Here is a 20,935-nt window from a genome sequence, read left to right as displayed (position 1 = left end):
ATATCACAGGCAGGGCAGCGAGATCAATACGATAGCACTGGAGCAGGGAGCAGGGAGCGACCGCTTCTGAGAGCGTCAGGACGGTCACGACGCTTCCGGGGGTGGGGGCTAGGTTATGTACTTCGTGGGAGGGAGGGTCAGCAGGGAGGCGGGATCGGTCGGAGAGGACGGGCTCCGAGGCACAAACAATAAACAAAATGGCATCCAAGTCAAATTGCCTAAATCAAGGGGCACACCGAGTGAATGGCGGTTTCACAACACGGAAAATGAAAGATAAACACTCGCCCATGCTTTCACAAACGAGCGCAATGCTAAGTAGCAGCTGGCAGAGACAACAGCTGGGCATGCGCGTGTAACACCACGATAGTGCTTAAATCGGCAAAGCGCTAATTAATCAATATTATGCACACGCTTGGCCTTCTGTTACATGCAGCACAATGACAAGCAGTGGGTTTTAAATGCACAAATATCACAGGCAGGGCAGCGAGATCAATACGATACCATTGGAGCAGGGAGCAGTGAGCAGGGAGCGACCGCTTCTGAGAGCGTCAGGACGGTCACGACGTTTCCGGGGGTGGGGGCTAGGTTATGTACTTCGTGGGAGGGAGGGTCAGCAGGGAGGCGGGATAGGTCGGAGAGGACGGGCTCCGAGGCACAAAAAACAAACAAAATGGCATCCAAGTCAAATTGCCTAAATCAAGGGGCACACCGAGTGAATGGCGGTTTCACAACACGGAAAATGAAAGATAAACACTTGCCAATGCTTTCACAAACGAGCGCAATGCTAAGTAGCAGATGGCAGAGACAACAGCTGGGAATGCGCGTGTAACACCACGATAGTGCTTAAATCGGCAAAGCGCTAATTAATCAATATTATGCACACGCTTGGCCTTCTGTTACATGCAGCCCAATGACAAGCAGTGGGTTTTAAATGCACAAATATCACAGGCAGGGCAGCAAGATCAATACGATACCACTGGAGCAGGGAGCAGGGAGCGACCGACATCACACCGTCACCAGACCTCTGAAACTCCCTCGCCATGTACTTTCACCGCAAGATCGCCGACATACACGACAGCTTCGGCGCTCAGACTCAGACCCTGCCCTCAGCCACAGAACCAACGCCCCCCACAACCACCCTCAGCAACTGGACTCCCATCAGCAATGAAGACACCACCCACGTTATGAACACCATCCACTCCGGCTCTCCTTCGGACCCTTGCCCTCACCACATCTTCAACAAAGCCGACTCTATCATCGCACCCCACCTCCAGAATGTCATAAACAACTCCCTCATGTCCGCCACCTTCCCCGAGAGCTGGAAGCACGCTGAGATCAACGCCATACTGAAGAAACCCACAGCGGACCCTAAAGACCTCAAGAACTTCCGCCCCATCTCTCTTCTTCCCTTCCCTCCAAAAGTCATCGAGAAGACCGTCAATAAACAGCTGACAGCATTCCTCGAGGCAAATGGCTCCCTTGACCGTTCCCAGTCCGGATTTCGAGCCAGCCACAGCACCGAGAGTGCCCTCATTGCAGCCACCGAAGACATCAGGACCCTGCTTGACAACGGAGAAACAACCGCTCTCATCCTCCTAGACCGCTCAGCCGCCTTTGATACAGTCAGCCATCGCACCCTAATTACTCGCCTCCACAACGCCAGGATCCAAGGTAATGCCCTGGACTGGATCACCTCGTTCCTCTCCGACAGAACCCAGAGTGTCCACCTTCCTCCCTTCCGCTCAGCGGCCACCGAGATCATCTGCGTCGTACCCCAAGGCTCTTCGCTCAGCCCAACCCTCTTTAATATCTACATGAGCCCCTCGCCGCCATTGCACGCAAACACAACCTCAACATCATCTCATACGCAGATGACACCCAGCTGATACTCTCCCTCACCAAAGACCCAGCCACCCCAAAACCAACCTCCAGGAATAAATGAAAAAAGTCGCGGAATGGATGAAACTCAGCCGTCTCAAACTGAACTCAGACAAGACGGAGGTCTTCATCCTCGGACCATCCCCATCTGCCTGGGATGACTCCTGGTGGCATGCAGCCCTGGGCACCGCACCAACACCCACGGACCACGCACGCATCCTGGGATTCATCCTGGACACCTCCCTCACGATGACCAAGCAAGTCAACGACATCTCATCCTCATGCTTCAACACCCTGCGCATGCTCCGAAATATCTTCCGGTGGATCCCTACCGAGACCAGAAAGACTGTCACCCAGGCCCTCGTCACCAGCCGACTGGACTACGGGAACGCCCTCTACGCAGGAACCACAGCCAAACTTCAGAAAAGGCTTCAGCGCATACAAAATGCATACGCATGACTCGTCCTCGACATCCCCCGCCATAGCCACATATCTGTCAACCTGAGAGACCTGCACTGGCTTCCCGTCAGCAAAAGGATCACCTTCAGGCTCCTCACCCATGCACTCAAAGCGCTCCACAACACGGGCCCCGAATACCTCAACAGCCGCCTCACGTTCCACACTCCAACCCACCAGCTCCGCTACGCCAGCCTCGCCCTCGCCAGCGTACCATGGATACGCAGAACCACCACCGGAGAAAGATCATTCTCCTACCTGGCTGCAAAGACTTGGAACTCCCTACCCACCCACCTACGACTGACCCAGGACCATCTCACCTTCAGGAAACACCTCAAGACCTGGCTCTTCGAGCAGTAGCAGCACCACAACCCCCCCCCACCCCCCCCTTTCAGCGCCTTGAGACCCTCATGGGTGAGTAGCGAGCTTTATAAATGTATTGATTGGTTGGTTTATGTCGTGGAGCGCTTTGTGTGCGTGGGTGAGGAGCCTGAACATGATCCTTTTGTAGACGGGGAGTCAGTGCAAGTCTCTCAGGTGGGCTGATATGAGGCTGTGGATGTCGAGGATGAGTCGTGCGGATACTTTCCGTATGCGTTGGAGTCTTTTCTGAAGTTTGACTGTGGTTCCTGCATATAGGGCGTTCCCGTAGTCTAGTCGGTTGGTGACGAGGGCCTTGGTGACCGTGTTTCTAGTTCCAGTAGGGATCCAACGGAAGATCTTACGGAGCATGCGCAGGGTATTGTAGTATGAAGATGAGATGGCGTTGACTTGCTTGGTCATTGTGAGAGAGGAGTCCAGGATGAATCCCAGGTTCCGTGCGTGGTCAGTGGGTGTCGGTGTGGTGCCCAGTTCTGTGGGCCACCAGGAGTTGTCCCAGGCGGATGGGCATGGTCCGAGGATGAGGACCTCCGTCTTGTCTGAGTTCAGTTTCAGACGGCTGAGTTTCATCCATTCAGCAACGTTTTTCATTCCTTCCTGGAGGTTGAGTTTGGCGGTGGCTGGGTCTTTGGTGAGGGAGAGTATCAGCTGGGTGTCGTCGGCATATGAGATGATGTTGAGGTTGTGTTTGCGTGCGATGGTGGTGAGGGGGCTCATGTAGATATTGAAGAGGGTTGGGCTGAGCGATGAGCCTTGGGGTACGCCGCAGATGATGTTGGTGGCCGTGGAGTTGAAGGGAGGGAGGCGGACTCTCTGGGTACTGTCGGAGAGGAACGAGGTGATCCAGTCCATGGCTTTACCTTGGATCCCGGTGTTGTGGAGGCGGGTTATTAGGGTGCGATGGCAGACTGTATCAAAGGCGGCTGAGAAGTCCGTGAGGATGAGGGCGGTGGTTTCCCCATGTTCGAGTAGGGTCCTGATGTCGTCAGTGGCTGCGATGAGGGCGGTCTTGGTGCTGTGGTTGGCTCGAAATCCGGACTGGGTTGGGTTGAGGGATCCATTGGCCTTGAGGAATGCAGTCAGTTGTTTATTGACGATCTTCTCGATCACTTTCGCCGGGAAGGGAAGAAGAGAGATTGGGCAGACGTTTTTGAGGTCTTTAGGGTCCGCTGTGGGTTTCTTCAGTAGGGCGTAGATCTCTGCGTGTTTCCAGCTCTCTGGGAAGGTGGCGGATGCAAGGGAGTTGTTTATGATGTTTCGTAGGTGGGAAGCGATGATGGTGTCGGCTTTGTTAAAGATGTGGTGAGGGCATGGGTCTGAAGGAGAGCCGGAGTGGATGGTGTTCATAGCGTGGGCGGTGTCTTCGGTGCTGATGGGAGTCAAAGCGCTGAGGGTGGTTGTAGGGGGCGTGATTCAGTGGCTGGGGCGGAGTCTGGGTGTTGAAGCTGTTGTGGATATCGGCGATCTTGCGGTGAAAGAACGTAGCGAGGGAGTTGCAGAGGTCTTGCGACGGTGTGATGTCATTGCTGTTGGAGTTGGGATTGGAGAGATCTTTTACGATGCCAAAGAGTTCCTTGCTGTTGTGTGTGTTGTTCAGCCGTTCTTTGAACAATGTCTTTTTGGTGGTGTGGATCAGCTGGTGGCGTTCTTGAGGGCTGTCATGTTTTCTGTGGTCTGTTTGCGGCGCCAGGTTTTCTCGAGGGTTCGGCAGGATTTCTTCGATTCTTTGAGGTGGTCGGTGAACCACAATGTTTTCCTGTTGCCCGGCTTGCCTGGAGGGTTCTTCAGTGGTGCAGGGGTGTCGGCGCAGTTCATGATCCACTGTGTGAGGTTGCGGGCTGCGTCGTTGGTGTCAGTAGTGGTGATAGGTAGGTCTGGCTCAGTGATGTGGTTAGCTGGTCTGCGGTGACTTTTCTCCAGCATCTACGGGGGATCTGTTGCAGGCGGTGGTGGGATGTGGTCTTCTTGAAGGTGAAGTGGATGCAGCTGTGGTCGGTCCAGTGTAGTCCGGTGGGGTGGCTGAAGGCAACGTGGCTGCTAGCAGAGAAGATGGTGTCGAGCGTGTGGCAGGAGTAGTGGGTGGGGGTGTTCACCCGTTGCTTGAGTCTGAGGTTGGCGAGGTTGTCGAGCAGGGTGGTAGTGTTGTTGTCATTGTTGTTCTCCTGGTGGAAGTTCAGGTCCCCTAGGAGGATGTGGTCTGATGAGGCGAGGGCATGTGGGCTGATGAAGTCGGCGATGGCTTCACTGAATTGTGTACGTGGGCCCGGCTGTCTGTAGATGAGGGTTCCTCTGAGGGTGGTCTTGGGGTCGGTGTGGATCTGGAAGTGTAGGAAGTTTGGCGGTGGTGAGGGCATCTCCGGAGTTGGTTGTGACGTCGATGGTCTTCCTGTAGATGATGGTGATTCCTCCTCCGGTTTGGTTGAGCGGTCCTTTCGGGTGATCTTGTAGCCGTCTGGGATGGCTATGGCAATGTCGGGGCTGAGGAGGCGTTCATCCAGATTTCTGTGAGGAAGGTGGCGTCTGGTGCTGTTGTATCGAGGAGGTGCCAGAGTTCGACGGCGTGCTTGTGGATGGAGCGGGTGTTGAGCAGGATGCACTTGAGTTAAATAAACTCCACTACACAAAATACCATTCCACAAAATTACACTCCATGACACACAATCCCACTCCAAGTAATTTTAGTACACTCAATACCACATAATTCAACTACCCAAACATGGGCGTCCGCAGAAATGTTTCCAGGGGGAGGGCAACATTTTAACGTCATCACCATCCTCGACATGATTTAGCACAAGTATTAAATACCTTTAAAAAAAATCTAATAAGACAAAGAGCTTAAATAAACAAAGAAACCCATAGGGGGAAAAGAAAAATCTTGTGAGGCGCCACAGCAGACGACCTGGCAACTACAATAAAACAGAGGGGAAAAACAAAAAATGGCTGGAAAAAAACAAAATAAATCTAATTCAGGTTGATGTGGTTCAAGAGCATGGGCACTCACAAGCTTTCTCTCGGGGGCCAAATTTGTAGCATGGTTTGTGGCCAAGGGCCGCATCGGTGCAGGCGGGGTCAGTGGGGGAGGGGGGTAGGGCTAGAGCAACAAAAAAAACTATGACCATGAGGTTGAACACATGCCCCGGCAGCGGACGCCTTTGTCCCCTGAGCCACAAGACCCGGCATACACCCTTCTTTCTTTCTCTCTCTCTCTGTCTCCCTCCCTCTCTCTATCTCTGTCTCCCTCCATCTCTCTATCTCTCTCTCCCTCCCTCTCTCTCTCTCTGTCTCCCTCTGTCTCACTCACTCTGTCTGTCTCTCTCTCTCTCCCTCCCTCTCTCCCTGTCTCCCTCTCTACCTCTGTCTTCCTCCCTCTGTCTGTGTACCACCCTGTGTTGCCCTCCTCCCTCTGTCTGTCTCCCTCTGCCTGTCTCCCTCTGTCTGTCTCTCTCCCTCTGTCTGTCTGTCTCCCTCCCTCTGTCTCCCTCCCTGTCTCCCTCCCTCTGTCTCCCTCTCTCTGTCTCCCTCTCGGTCTCCCTCTCTGTCTCCCTCCCTCTCTCTGTCGCTCTCTGTCTGTCGCTCTCTGTCTGTCGCCCTCTGTCTCCCTCCCTCTGTCTCCTTCCCTCTGTCTCCCTCTCCCTCCATCTGTCTCCCTCCCTCTCTATCCCTCTGTCTCCCTCCCTCTCTCTCCGTCTCCCTCTCTGTCTCTCTTAGTCTCTGCCTCTATTTGTCTGTCTGTCCCTGTCCCTATCTGTCCGTCTGCCCCTGTTTCCCTCCCTCTGTCTCCCTCTCTGTCTATCTCTGCCTGTCTGCCCGTCACTGACTCCATCTGTCTCTGTCTGTCTCTATGTCTGTCAGTCTCTGTCTTCCTCCCTCCCTCTCTCTCTCTCTCTCTCTTCTCCCTCCCTCCCTCTCTGTCTCCCTCTCTCTATCTCCCTCTCTCCCCCTCTGTCTCACTCACTCTGTTCGTCTCCCCATCTCTCTCTGTCTCCCTCTCTCTGTCTCCCTCCCTCTTGCTCCCTCTGTCTGTTTCCCTCCCTCTCTGTCTCCCTCCCTGTCTCCCTCTCTCTGTCTCCCTCTCTCTCTGTCTCCCTCTCTATGTCTCCTATCTCTTCCTCCCTCTGTCACCCTCTGTCTCCCTCCCTCTCTCTGTCTCCCTCCCTGTCTCTCTCTGTCTGTCTTAGTCTCTGCCTCTATCTGTCTGTCCCTGCCTCTATCTGTCTGGCTGTCCCTGTCTCTATCTGTCCCGGGCTGTCCCTGTTTCACTCCCTGTCTCCCTCTCCGTCTCTCTGTCTGTCTCTGCCTGTCTGCCCCTGTCCCTGCCGCCATCTGTCTCTGTCTCTATCTGTCTCCCTCCCTCCTTCTCTCTCTGTCTCCCTCCCTCTCTGTCTCCCTCATTCTTTCTCTCTCTCTCCCTCTCTCTCTCCCTCTGTCTCCGCGTCTCCCTCTGTCTCACTCACTCTGTCTGGCTCCCTCTATCTCTGTCTCCCTTCCTCTGTCTGTCTCCAGCCCGCTGTCTCCGTCCCTCTGTCTCCCTCCCTCTGCCTCCCTCCCTCTGTCTCCCTCTCTCTCTGTCTCCCTCCGTCTCAGTCTCCCTCTATCTCTCCCTCTCTCTCTGTCTCCCTCCCTCTGTCTCTCTCTGTCTCCCTCTCTCTGTCTTCCTCTGCCTCCCTCTTTCTCCCTCTCTCTGCCTCCCTCTGTCTCCCTCTCTCTCTGTCTCCCTCTCTCTCTCTGCCTCCCTCTTTCCCTCTCTCTGTTTCCTTCCCTCTATTTGTCTCCCTGTCTGTCTCCCTTCCTCTTTCGCCCCCTTCCTCTGTCTCCACCCCTCCCTCTCTCTCCCTCTGTCTCCCGCCCTATCTGCCTCCCTCTCCCTCTGTCTCCCTCTGTCTATCTCTATCTCCCTCCCTCGGTCTCCTTCCCTGTCTCCCTCCCTGTCTCACTCCTTCTGTCTCCCTCTCTCTTGGTCTCCCTCTCTGTCTCCCTCTCTCTCCCTCTCCCTCCCTCTGTCTCCCTCATTCTGTCTTCCTCTCTCTCTGTCTCCATCCCTCTGTCTCCCTCTCTCTGTATCCCTCTCTCTCTGTCACCCTCTTCCCCTCTCTCTCTGCCTCCCTCTATCTGTCTCCCTGTCTGTCTGTCTCCCACTGTTGCCTCCTCCCTCTGCCTGTCGCCCTCTGTCTCCCTCCTTCCCTCTCTCTCCCTCTGCCTTCCTCTCTCTCTCTCCCTCTGTCTGTCTCTATCTCCCTCCCTCTGTCTCCCTGCCTGTCTCCCTCCCGGTCTCCCTCCCTGTCTCCCTCCCTCTGTCTACCTACCTCTCTCTGTCTCCCTCCTTCTGTCTCCCTCCTTCTGTCTCCCTCCTTCTCGGTCTTCCTCTCTGTCTCCCTCTGTCTCCCTCTCTCTCTGTCTCCCACTCCTTCCCTCTCTCGCTGCCTCCCTCCCTCTGTTTCTCTGTCTCCCTCCCTCTATCTCCCTCTATCTGTCTCCCTCCCTGTCGCCCCCTTCCCTCTGTCTGTCGCCCTCTGTCTCCCTCCCGCTGTCTCCCTACCGCTATCTCCCTCTCTCTCTGTCTCCCTCTCTCTCTCTGTCTCCCTCTCTCTCTGTCTCCCTATCTCTCTGCCTCCCTCTCCCTCCCTCTGTCTTCCTCTCTCTCTGTCTCCCTCTCGGTCTCCCTCTCTCTGTCTCCCTCTCTCTCTGTCCCCCTCTCTCTCTGTCTCCCTCTCTTCCCCTCTCTCTCTGTCTCGGGAAACACGAATTACATCGAGGTCAACACGTCCCGGTGCCATCGCACCGCGACTTTTACATTGCAGGATCGTTTGCATCGCATGCATTCACTACGCATGCGACCACGGCGCAATGCCATTAACATCGCATGCGACTACAACGATTCTGCGGTGTAAAAGTCGCCAGACATCTGAATCTGATCAAATATTGGTAACGTGTCATCGCTACCCCCACCCCCTACAAACAGATACTCGAATTGCCCCCTCTGTGCGTCCAAATCGACTCACATGCATGTCTAAAGACACAAACACACTTCACATGCCAGACACAAAGCCACACATGCACAATTCACCTTCAATGTGCTGAGTTCACCCAGACCCCCAATCATACACACGTGCACACGCACATTGCATATAAGGGTTACACATGACTCATAGCCTGGCGTTTGGTAGGGATGCACAGAAAATAAATGAAATAGCTCACATGCAGCGATGTCAAAGGACAGGCGCTGTGTCTGTGTTCATTTCACAGGTGTTTTGCTGTGAATAGAACGCTGCTATCAAGAAGCCGAGTCCCCATGGTGTGACAGTAGTCGGTGCTGAGTGGAAGACGTGGCGGCTGGTGTGGCAGGGTTGGCACTGCTCTGACGAGTGGTGGACCAAGCTTACATCCTTCGGGGACTGTCTAGCTGCAAGCGTCATACAACCCTTGAAGAGAAACACCAATTACATCGAGGTCAGGAAAGTCAGTGGAGCGCCGTGAAAATAATCCCTGACGACTGAGGATAGTCTTTGAGCTGCTGATTGCTACATTTTTGGCTCAGTACAGTTTAGGAACTTGTGTTTTCCACTACCTGACACATGGCGGGGGATGGATGCATGGATGGCGGATGGATGATGGCGGACCGTATGGTGGAATGGATGCATGGATGCATAAAAGTGTACATGGGTGCATGGTGGCGGATGGATGAATGGATGATGGATGATGAATGGATGATGGATGAATGGATGGATGATGGTGGAACGTATGGTGGATGTATGCATGGATGGGTGGGGGGGGTGTGAGTGGATGGATGGATGAATGGATGCATAAAAGTGTGCATGGGTGCGGATGGATGATGGATGAATGGATGGATGATGGTGGAACGTATGGTGGATGGATGCATGGATGGGTGGGGGGTGGGTGGGTTGGTGGATGGATGCATGTGTGACTGATGGTTATTCTTCAATCATCTAAAAAACGGAGCAATACTTGTTCAGGTTTTGTGTTTGAAAAAACACACTCATGTTATGACAATGCAAAATTTGAATGGCCAGAGCTAATTAATTTATGATAACTTAAGATCCAGCAAATGGAAGGTGTTTTATACTAAATGTCTGCGAATACGATGCTGTTCGAATAAGGTGCTATCTTTATTCTGGGGATAAGATGTCGCCTGAATAAAACGCTTATATCAGCATTCAATGAGATGTTGTCTAAATAAGAAGAGACTGAGTAACTTCAGCATCCTCGTGGTAGCGGTCGCATCTTTCAACAAACCGTACTTGAAACGGTAATAAAGCGCCTTTCCTCATTACACGAGGGATCTAATCATGACCCAGAGAAGTGCATCATTTTGGGGTCCCCCGTATCAACATAAGAATTAGGCAAAATACTCGCAGACCAGTGTTTAGGATCTAAACAAGGAAAGAACGAAGAAGCCATTGCATGGCTCCGCCTCTGGTAGTAAAGGAAAGCTGAGGACCAACCCCAGGTCTACTGCGGCGATTGGTGGACAGCGTCGATAGACTCTTCCTTCAGTGGTACAACAAACTGTACTTCACATTGGTCGAAGAAACACAGACCGCTCTCTCCCACTGCCGCGATTGGCGGCTGCAGTGATTGTCAGCCGGGTGTAAACACTGGTGTTTGGAAGAAAGGTTCATTGTTACAGCGGTACTGCAGGAGAAGCCGCGTGATCCGCGACAATGAGCGTGCCAGCGGAGAAAGGTGAGAGCTCGTACTGCGCGAGGTCGAATTAGGGGCACGGGATCCGTGGAGAAAAAATTCCTAGGGGGACGTGCAAGAGCTGTTGCAACTTAGACATAAAAGTTGGACTAGTGCTGCTCATTTAGAGGCGGTGGACATATTGGAATGTGGATTTTCATCTTGCTGATATGTCTTAAGTAAAGACAGCTACTTTCTAGCTAAGTCTTGGTGCTTACGAAGTTATAATTAATCAAGCTACGAATAGCGGCGATGCGGTTGGTATTTTGATTACCAAATTTTACCAAAGTTATTTTAAATTCATATGCAGTAGTTATAAGAATGTTAATACTTATTTTCAATCGTAAAGTTCATTTGCCATTTCATGTAGCTTGGAGGTAAGGGCGGTCGCTTTTGTTCCGAGATGACGGCTATGATGTGTACTGTGTGATCTATCCAGAGAAGGCTTCCAAGCCGCTGTCATGTGATGTAGTCTATAGCTGCCAGGTTTTCAGACTGATTATGTGTCATCTTGGTTGTTGTTACAGTGTGCGTATGAGATTGAGACACATTCCACTGCCAAACGAGTTACACTTTGAGTGAGAGTGCTTTTCTGTGAGTTTCCGATTATTATACCGAGACATGGCCCACAATTTAAACACACACTTATAAAGAGTCAGAACTATTGCGGGTATTACAAAAGCGTGTGAACATTATCAGCTAAAAGAGGAATAATGATTTTGTTGTGACTTTTCAGATTTTAAGATGTTTCAAGTCTGAAAAGATTTGTTTGTGAATTAATAATTGCTAAGATCTGTGAAAGGGCTACTGGTCTTTGGAGTTTCTCATTCTGTTTGCTACTGTCTTCCCTTCACACTTCTTTCATCGCATCTTTCTGAAATCCTTAATCTGCATATTTTACACGCCATTCGCGCAAATAAGGACACTCCACACGACTCTGCTAGATAGCATAAAAGGTCACTTTTATTATTAGGACAGCCAAAGACAGACTCCGCAACATTACCTTTATTATACACCTTGTGAAATTTCCCCAAAACCTTTTACCAAATTGGTATACATCACCATTCCCAATTCTTTATTATTTGCCATCAATCCATAACTTGTTTAATACCAAACCAATATTATTTCCAACTTTTCCCTTTTCCTTCCCACCTACCCTCCCAACCCCCCATTGGGCAACTCTTTTACTGATTTTAAATTTTCAGCCCAGCACAGAACGCGAGGACCTTGATACCCAATGCGAAAGCCCAACCTAAAACCCCAGATCAATTTAGCTGCAGCCTCATTATCCGGGTAGGCTTCCAGACACTGCAGCATCGCCTGAAGTCTAATTGGGGTAGGAGCCTTTTGGTATAAGTGGTGGAAGGGTACCCCGGCCTCTCTGCCCTCTCCCATGGTCCCCCTGATGTTGATTGGGAAAGCATTGGAAAATAGCATGTCTACCCTCACACTGCGCACATTCATGTTTCAATTTGCAATTCGTGACGCACACAGGAGCCACGATTGAAACCCCAACACGCTCCCGTGGTAGGCAACTGTCCTCTCCCAAATCCACCCGCCCCCATTGTGGCGGGACGCTGCAGAAAGGGCCGGTATGTGATTGGTAAACCACTGGCCGTAGGAATCGTGTTTGATGACGGGTGCCCTGACAGCCATTGGAGCCACAACTCCTGGTCCACCTCCCCCCACGGTTTATCATTAAAGAGACTCACCCTAGCCCGGAACTCTTCATCGTAATTCAACCAAGCATATCCCCCTGTCTGTAGATGTGCCCTCCTGATGATGTCTATGTATTTAAAAAGTGCCACCGCCCTCTCTGAATAACGTTCACAATAGACACTTGCATATATAATGAAAGCAGCCGTCCAATTCTCTATTGTTTTAGGCACCTTTGGGCGGCGGGACAATTCCAGCTCTTCCTCCTTAGAACCTTCTGTAGCCTGCAGATCTCTATGCAAAAGCCAAAAAATACCCACATAGTCGTGGCTCCAAATTCTCTGTCTTGTCCTTTGCGATAAGTGAGTGCCCAAGGGCATGGCCACACCCATAAAATGTAATTTTGTACGACCACTCACCTGATTCTCACTCCGCAAAGAACTACCTACTGATGACCCAGGGCTTACCCCTCCCTCCCTTTCCTTCTGCCCCCCAGACCCCAAACTTGACTGTGGAGTATCCTGTGGCACTGTGCCCAAATCTTCTTGAACCTTTGCCATCCTATCATTACCACCCTCCACAGGCCCCACACGTGGGCCGCTTACCAAAGGCCGTGTCCATGCAGCCCACCAGTCTTCCTTACCTGATGGCAGCTGTGTAGCCCTTTGTTGAAATTCCTTAAGACCATCACGCTGATGATGTCCGCCATACCGTGCACGATCCGCAGAGAAAGCCGCTTCAGATCTCTGAAATACACTAGAAGAGGTGAGATGACCTCCCCCCCTCAACCCAAACTCCTGGCCGCCCAAATCAGAAGCCGCTTCCTTAGACACCCAATCCCTTGAATAAACCCTATTTTCTTTGTCAGATTCATCATAATCGCCACCATCCACATCCTGAAATTCAGTATCCACAAAACTCGTGCTCGGCATAGAACCATTACCAGTGTCAACGTCATAATTTGCCACATCAGCCACGGGCCTCTGTGTAAAGCGCCCGGCCAATGACCCAAAATCCGCACCAGATTCGCTTCGTGTATCCCGCCCCGACCCCAAAGCCGTACTTTGCTTCGCTCTAATAGGAATAGAACTCTGTACCACAGAACCGCGACCAGAGCCCCTTGCCAAATTCCTGCCACTCCAGCGAGGAACCGCTCTTAACCTACCTTTTACCTGATCCAGTGGGAATCCAGATAAGTGCTTCTTGCGCATATCAACGTGGTTCACCCAAACCCACTGCCCTTGCTGTGGACCCATATCAGAATCAAACTCCACGCATGGGTGGCGCGGAGGAGGCCTGGACTCCGGAAAAAACTCAAACATCTCACTGTCCCCGCGGCCAACCCCGCTCCCACTCTGACCTTCCACCCAACCAGAACTTTCCCCACCTTGTTTATCCCACAAACACCCCCAAAAGGCTGGAAATCATATTTGTCACCAGAGGAATGTGGCTCCTCATAAAAGAAGTCTGCGCCACTCAAAGCCTGTGGGGGGCCTCTAGGCTGAGGTAACAAAACTTCTTGACAGTCTGAATACACTCGCTGCATGTTGTGCTCATCGGCGCAGACTCTCCTCCCACAGCACCTTCAAATGCAACAGCTTCCAACTGGCCAAAATCTTCCTCTTCGCTGTCATTGGAATAATCCACTAATGCATTCTTTTGGCCCCCAAAGCAAACCTCTGGCGCAATTTCAATTCTATTGCTAGCCTTGGCAACAGCATAGCTCATTGGGGGTATTCCTCCTGAAAATGACGCTTCCTTTTGAAGAAAATAAACTCCTGGCGCCTGTGCCACCTTGTCAACTCCTGCGCTGCTCTCACTGAATAGAGCCTCCTCACTTAAATGCACATGACGAACTCTAGTATCTAGCGCAAAGCTGGCTCTGCCTCCGCGCTTTCCTGCCCTCTTCCTAGCTTGTGGTTCAAAAGCCAGCTGACCTCCCCTCACAACACATGGGGCTGAGGCTGAACGCAGGGAGGGGGGGGTTTCTTCCCTCGGGTACTCCTGCCCGAGGAGCGCGCTCTCCGTGGTCTCACAGCTGGCATTTTTACCTCACATACAGTCTCTGTGGAACTGCCTGCTACGGACCTATAAGCAGCGACAGCGCGACTCACCCCCCCTGCTGCTAGACGCCGAGGACGCTTCACCTCGACAGAGCCTTCCACCACAGCACCTGGGCGCAATAAATCAGAGCGTCCCACCGCCACCAGTGCTCTTATTGCCTCCCTGGCAATATCCTCCCCCGACATGGCTCGAATACTCTTCCCGCCGTCGAATACAACAGCAACGCTATGTATATATACAAGCGCTGACAGGAATTCCTCTCTGCTTACAGCCCAAAAACACAACACTACTGCTGCCTCACTCGAGCTGAGTGACGTCGCACCTCCCGCTCCCTCCCCGCGCCTGAACAGCCCCTCCCAACACCCAAACAGCCAATCAGAGCGCATGGGACATCCCATTGCACAAAATACCCCAGGGGGACATCGGCTCGTGCCAAGTCCCCCTGGGACCCATTCTCCTCTTCATCACAGTTTTTCACTGCGTCCTGCATGCACGACGAGTATAGCCCGGACCCTGTCACTACACCCCCACCAACACTCTCTGCACCTGTAAACACACTATTTACTATTCATGCTATACATATTTTGACATCTGTTTATCACTCCTTCATACACTTTCATATGAAATATAAGTTACAGTTGGCACATATGAGAAAATCACTCTGCAGAGAGGCCAAGGGTTGAATGGTCTCTGACCCACCTACATGTACTGTCGGAAGCTCTCTTTGCCTTCAGCCTTTGCCACACAGCTCTCTATCATTCTCTATAATGTGTCACTCTGGGGTACTGAAACGCCTTGAAATCAGGGCCAGTTGGCAAATACGATGCATGTTCACTTCTATATCACGTCAACCCAATGCTGAAGAGTAAGAGTAGCATGGGACTCTATTACCTTTAGTCAGCTATGTCACTTGTCTTTGCCCAAGATAACAGGTTGACACAGCAGCTGCAGTGCAGGATGGCAGAGGCGATCTGTTTGAGTCTCCCACAGATAGCGCCATATAGCCTGCAACCCACATACATAATAGCCTAGAGGATCGCGCAGCATGAAAAAAATTACAAAAATAACATCATCTAACAAATACAAATATGGACTGCAACATAAGGTAAACTGTGGCTGTAATGCTGAATTAGGTTAAAGAGAGTCAGGCTGTTGCTGCTGGTTTCAGTTTTGTTCGGGAGCCAGGTGCAAACATATGATGTCTTAACACATCAGATACTTAAGATAACAATGTTCTGTCTTTTTATAGGCTTTTTAAGCAGTGTCGTCGGGTCATAAAAATATATTTAAGAGGTAATCTAACCCACAGCGATCTCCCAACTGGGGTAGGGACAATGCCATCCCAACGGACTCAACGAAGTGCGCTATCCCAGGATTTCTAATAAATATTATTTCAGGACAGCCAATGGTCCAGTTTATATCATAAGAAATAAAAATGCTTAGGGGTATTCTCAAGGAATTTCCTTTATTAATGAGTACCTCTGATGTTGATTAAAACCAAAGAAAATGGTCAGTGGATGAAGTATAATGATATATCTGACCATGCAGAATCCGTTAACTACCAACATGTTTCGATCTCTAAATATGCTAATGCTAGTCAAACTTCTTTGTGAGAGTAATAGGACTCCCTAGCTATGCTATGCCTTCATACCATGCAAAAAAGGAAATTTTCTCCAACTAGATACACATTAAGGCGTCAATTCCGATTTGGGAAACAAATCCGTACGACGATTCGTATTCGTAGCCGTTTCTGTACGAATCGTTTGGATCTGTCCGAATCGCGTAGCACGATCCGTTGTGAGAAAATACGTCCAAATCATTGCGAACCGTACGCAAGTGAAGCGTAAATCCGTACGACATTGACCCGCACAGTGAACCGTACGATTCGTAAAAATGACGCACGACCCGCCAAGTACGATCCGGACCGGGGAATGAGTACGTGATTCGTACGGTAAACATCGCATATGAGTATTGCGTACGGAGGGCAACACTATCACATACGCACCGCACCCCTAAAATCAAGGGGTGTATGCACGGGGTGTATGCACAGGGTGTTCGCACCATACACCTACGACCTTTGGGTGTACGAACCGTACCCCTACGGTCCGTACACCTACAATCATGGGGTGTAACCACGGGGACATACGCACTGTACCCCTGAAATCCAGGGGTGTACGTACCGTAACACGATGCACCGATAACCCGGTGTGACCTGCCCCCAGGACACCCCCACGCTGCACGGCCCACCAGCTGAAGGCGCGTCTCTCTCCCAGCACCACAGGTCCTCCCCGACCTCGATGCCCCCTCGCTGCTGCTCGATCTTTTTCGCCGGTTCGCCCCCTTCTGTGCCTAGTGTCATTGTCATTGTTTTTATTGCATTTACTGTATTGTGATTTTGTGCTTCATTTACTGTTTTAGTGCTTCCTTTCGTGTTAGTTAGCTCTGTTACGCTTCCCCCTTTTGCTCTGTGCCCCTGGTGTGACCCCCCTCCACTCCCCACTTCCCGCCGCTGCTCCCTCGTGGCCCGCCCCCTTTTTCCTTCTGTCTCCCCATTGACCGCCCCACTCCCGCCTCCCAGCTGCTCCTCCCTCCCACTTCGCTTTAAATGGAGCCCACGCGTACGCGCAGCAGGCGCGCTGATTGTGCGCCCATCCGCGCCTCGTCTGCGCCCATCGCCAGAACCCCTGGCCCACGAAGATGCCAGCCCACACGACGGACTTACGACGCCGCCACCCTCAACGCACTCAAACCTAACAGGAACCCTGCCTGCCACCGAGCTACCCCGAAACGCACCCATGGACACTTCACCTGCCAAGCCTGCAAGTTCACCTGCCTCCGGACCTGCACCGCACCTGCCAAGCCAGACACCAGCAACAACCACCTCAAGTGCATCCTTCTCAACACCCGCTCTGTCCACAGGCACGCCGTCGAAATCTGGAACCTGCTCGACTCAACATCACCAGACGTCGCCTTCCTCACAGAAACATGGATGAACGCCTCCTCAGCCCCGGACATCCCCATAGCCATCCCGGAAGGCTACAAGATCACCCGGAGGGATCGCGTCAACCAGACCGGAGGAGGCATCGCCATCATCCACAGGAACACCATCGGCATCATGACCAACTCCGATGACACCTTCACCACCGCCAAACACCTCCACTTCCAGATACACACCGACCCAAAGACCACCCTCAGAGGCACTCTCATCTACAGACCCCCGGGACGACGGACACAATTCAGCAAAGACATTGCAGACTTCATCAGCCCACATGCCCTCCCCTCCACTGACTACATCCTCCTAGGGGACCTCAACTTCCGCCTGGAGAACAACAATGACAGCAACATCACCACCCTCCTGGACAACCTCGCCAACCTCGGACTCAAGCAAATGGTGAACACCCCCACCCACTACGCCGGCCACACGCTTGACCCTGTCTTCTCCTCCAGCAAGCACATCTCCTTCAGCCACTCCACCGGACTACACTGGACTGATCACAGCTACGTCCACTTCAGCTTCAGAAGAACCACGACCCACCACCACCCGCAACAGGCTCCCCGTAGGAGCTGGAGCAAGATCACCGCCGACCAGCTCACCACATCCCTCAGCCAGAACCCTCCCACCAGCACAACGGACCCCAACGAAGCAGCCCGCATCTTCACACAGTGGCTCACCAACTGCACAGATGACCTTGCACCACTGAAGAACCCTCCCAGCAGACCCGGCAGCAAGAAAGCCTCTTGGTTCACCGACTAACTCAAAAACTCCAAGAAGAACTGCTGCACCCTCGAGAAAGACTGGCGCCACGACCAGACCTCAGAAAACATGACCGCCCTCAAGAACGCCACCCGCAAACACCACCAGCTGATCCGCACCACCAAAAGAACAACACTCAAAGAACGACTGGACAACAACACCCACAACAGCAAGGAACTCTTCAGCATCGTCAAAGAGTTCTCCAACCCCAGCGCCGGAAACAACATCACCCCCCACGCAAAGACATCTGCGACTCACTCGCCTCCTTCTTCCACCGCAAGATCGCCGACATACACAACAGCTTTGGAGCACCTACCATGCACCCAACTACCGAACCAGCGCCCCCCACCACCACCCTCTGCGCCTGGACCCCGGTCAGCACCGAAGACACCACCCGCACAATGAACACCATCCACTCCAGATCCCCAACCGACCCCTGCCCCCACCACGTCTTCAACAAGGCCGACTCCATCATCGCACCCCAACTCATGGACATCATCAACATCTTCTTCAACACCGCCACCTTCCCGGAGAGCTGGAAGCATGCAGAGCTCATCGCCCTCCTAAAGAAACCGACAGCGAACCCCAACTCAAGAACTTCCGCCCCATCTCGCTCCTCCCTTTTCCTGCCAAAGTCATTGAGAAGACCGTCAACAGACCGCTCACCACCTTCCTCGAGATGAACGGATCCCTTGACCCCTCGCAGTCCGGGTTCCGAGCCAACCACAGCACCGAGACCGCCCTGATCGCAGCCACCGATGACTTCAGATCCTTGCTCGACAACGGCCCTCATCCTCCTGGACCTCTCTGCAGCGTTCAACACTGTCTGCCACCGCACCCTAGTACAGCGCCTCAGCAACATCGGAATCCAAGAGAAGGCACTGGTGTGGATCATCTCGTTCCTCGCCGGAAGAACCCAGAGAGTCCGCCTCCCCCCGTTCAGATCCGAGGCCACCGAAGTCATCTGCGGCGTACCACAAGCATCATCACTCAGCCCAACCCTCTTCAACTTCTACATGAGCCCTCTCGCAGCCATCGCACGCCAACACAACCTCAACATCATCTCCTACGCCGACGACACCCAGCTGATCCTCTCCCTCACCAACGACCCCGCCACCGCCAGAGCCAGCCTTCACGAAGGGATGAAAGACGTCGCCGAGTGGAAGAAGGTCAGCCACCTGAAACTGAACTCAGAAGTCCTCATCCTAGGATCATCGCCCTCCGCCTGGGGCGACTCCTGGTGGCCCCCTGACCAGGGCACCACGCCCAAGCCAATGGACCATGCACGTAACCTGACCAGACAAGTCAAAGCCGTTTCATCATCATGCTTCAACACCCTGCGCATTCTCCGCAAGATCTTCCGATGGATCCCCACCGAAACCAGGAAGACGGTCACCCTGGCTCTCGTCACCAGCTGACTGGACTACGGGAACACCCTCTGCGCGGGAACCACAGCCAAACTACAGAAAAGACTCCAGCACATACAGAAGGCCTCCGCACGACTCATCTTGGACCTCCCCCGACACAACCAAATCTCCGTCCACCTGAGAGACCTGCACTGGCTCCCCGTCAGCAAGAGGATCACGCTCAGACTCCTCACCCACGCACACAAGGGTCTCCACGACCTGGGCCCCAAGTACCTCAACAATCGCCTGACTTTCTACACGCCCACCCGCCAGCTACGATCGACCAGCCTCGCCCTCGCCGCCGTACCACGCATCCGCAGAGCCCCCGCCGGAGGAAGATCCTTCTCCTACCTGGCGTCCAAGACATGGAACACCCTCCCCATCCACCTACGGATGACCCAGGACCACCTCTCCTTCAGGAAGCAACTCAAGACCAGCGCCTTGAGACCCCTCCGTGTGAGCAGTGCGCTATACAAATTATGTGATTGATTGATTGATTGATTGCAATCATGGGATGTACGCACCGTACCCAAGGAGGTCCATTTCGTATGCATTTCGAGGCGAAATCTGCTTGTACTGACGTTTTAAGCTCCTGTAGAAAAAGAGTCGTACGGAGTGTTGTCGATACGATTCGTACTTGCTGGGTCAGAAAATGCAGCTTCGATCCGTACGGACATATCGTACTGCGCGTTCTGAATGCGATTCGTACGGATTTGTGAGTTGTTCGGTCTTCGGTACGATTCGTATGGAGCACTGCTTTGGGTACACATCGTACATACGGGTACGGTTCTACATACGATTCGTACGGGGAAAAAACTCCATACGGCTATTCGGAGGGCATTTTACCGAATCGGAATCGACCCTTAGGTTGGACGTAAACCCAAGTCATACTAAACTGCAGGCTTCATGGTTCAGTGTGTGGGAACGTCACCTCTGTAGTCACAATTTTGTCGAGAGGAATTAACGCATTGACTCTGCACCTAGTCCGGGCCCCAGTTCCACTGTTGTTTCGCAATCATATGATGGGTTGGGTCTTTGATCTGCTCTCTCGCCGTAGAGGGAACACCCGACCCCACTCTTGGGCCACTGACCATGTAGTGTTGAATAAAATGTTTGCAGTGGTGGGACCGGATACATCATGTGAGGTTGGGCTCTTGATATTTGTTTATTTTGTAAAAAAAGACTCCTCTGTCAATACTTAGGTGCCTTGCAGTAAGTTGATCCAGGGTCGCAACTGTGTCTCTGAGGAGCGTAGCCTCCAGAGCACAATTTGTCCTCTGCTGTGCATTGCCAAAACAATGTTTCTGACTGAAGTCTAAGAAAGCAATGAGTGAGTGCCTCCGGCTGCAGGATATTAAGCTGTATATAACGCAGGAAATAATTGCTTGCACAGTGTGCTTTTATTCAACCAAGGAACACTTTTCATGATTTCCCAATGTGTTGAGGAGTTATGTAAACGCATGGGTAATGCATTTTAGTGTGGTGATGCGACTGGCAGGGCTGATAGTCATGTAATTCGAGCTGTGTTGACTATCCACCTGCTGAGAGCAAGACTTTCACCATAGCACAGGTGGTACTTCATGTTTGACCCGCCGAGAACAATAGATAACGAGAGCTCTATCGCTTTCTGCAGGTTGCTGCT

General features: G+C 52.3%; 1 protein-coding gene across 2 annotated transcripts in view; it reads left to right on the top strand.

Moving 5' to 3' along the window:
* Positions 1-10,139: 10,139 nt before the first annotated feature.
* LOC147685316 (lysosomal dipeptide transporter MFSD1-like) overlaps positions 10,140-20,935 on the top strand; it is a 152,256-nt gene continuing 141,460 nt past the window's right edge. The window contains exon 1 of one of the 2 annotated variants that reach the window (XM_086941236.1): positions 10,140-10,416. In XM_086941236.1, the coding sequence (XP_086797362.1) occupies positions 10,395-10,416 (22 nt within the window). In that variant the 5' untranslated portion in view covers positions 10,140-10,394. Of the gene's footprint in view, positions 10,417-10,651; positions 10,671-20,935 lie in introns of those variants that run through there. The other variant, XM_086941237.1, reaches the window with a different exon arrangement.

The sequence above is a fragment of the Lissotriton vulgaris genome, chromosome 10 (genome assembly GCF_964263255.1).
Source record: "Lissotriton vulgaris chromosome 10, aLisVul1.2, whole genome shotgun sequence".
Lineage (NCBI taxonomy): Eukaryota > Metazoa > Chordata > Amphibia > Caudata > Salamandridae > Lissotriton > Lissotriton vulgaris.
Note: the sequence above shows the minus strand (reverse complement) of the source record. Positions and strands in the feature narration are given on the sequence as shown.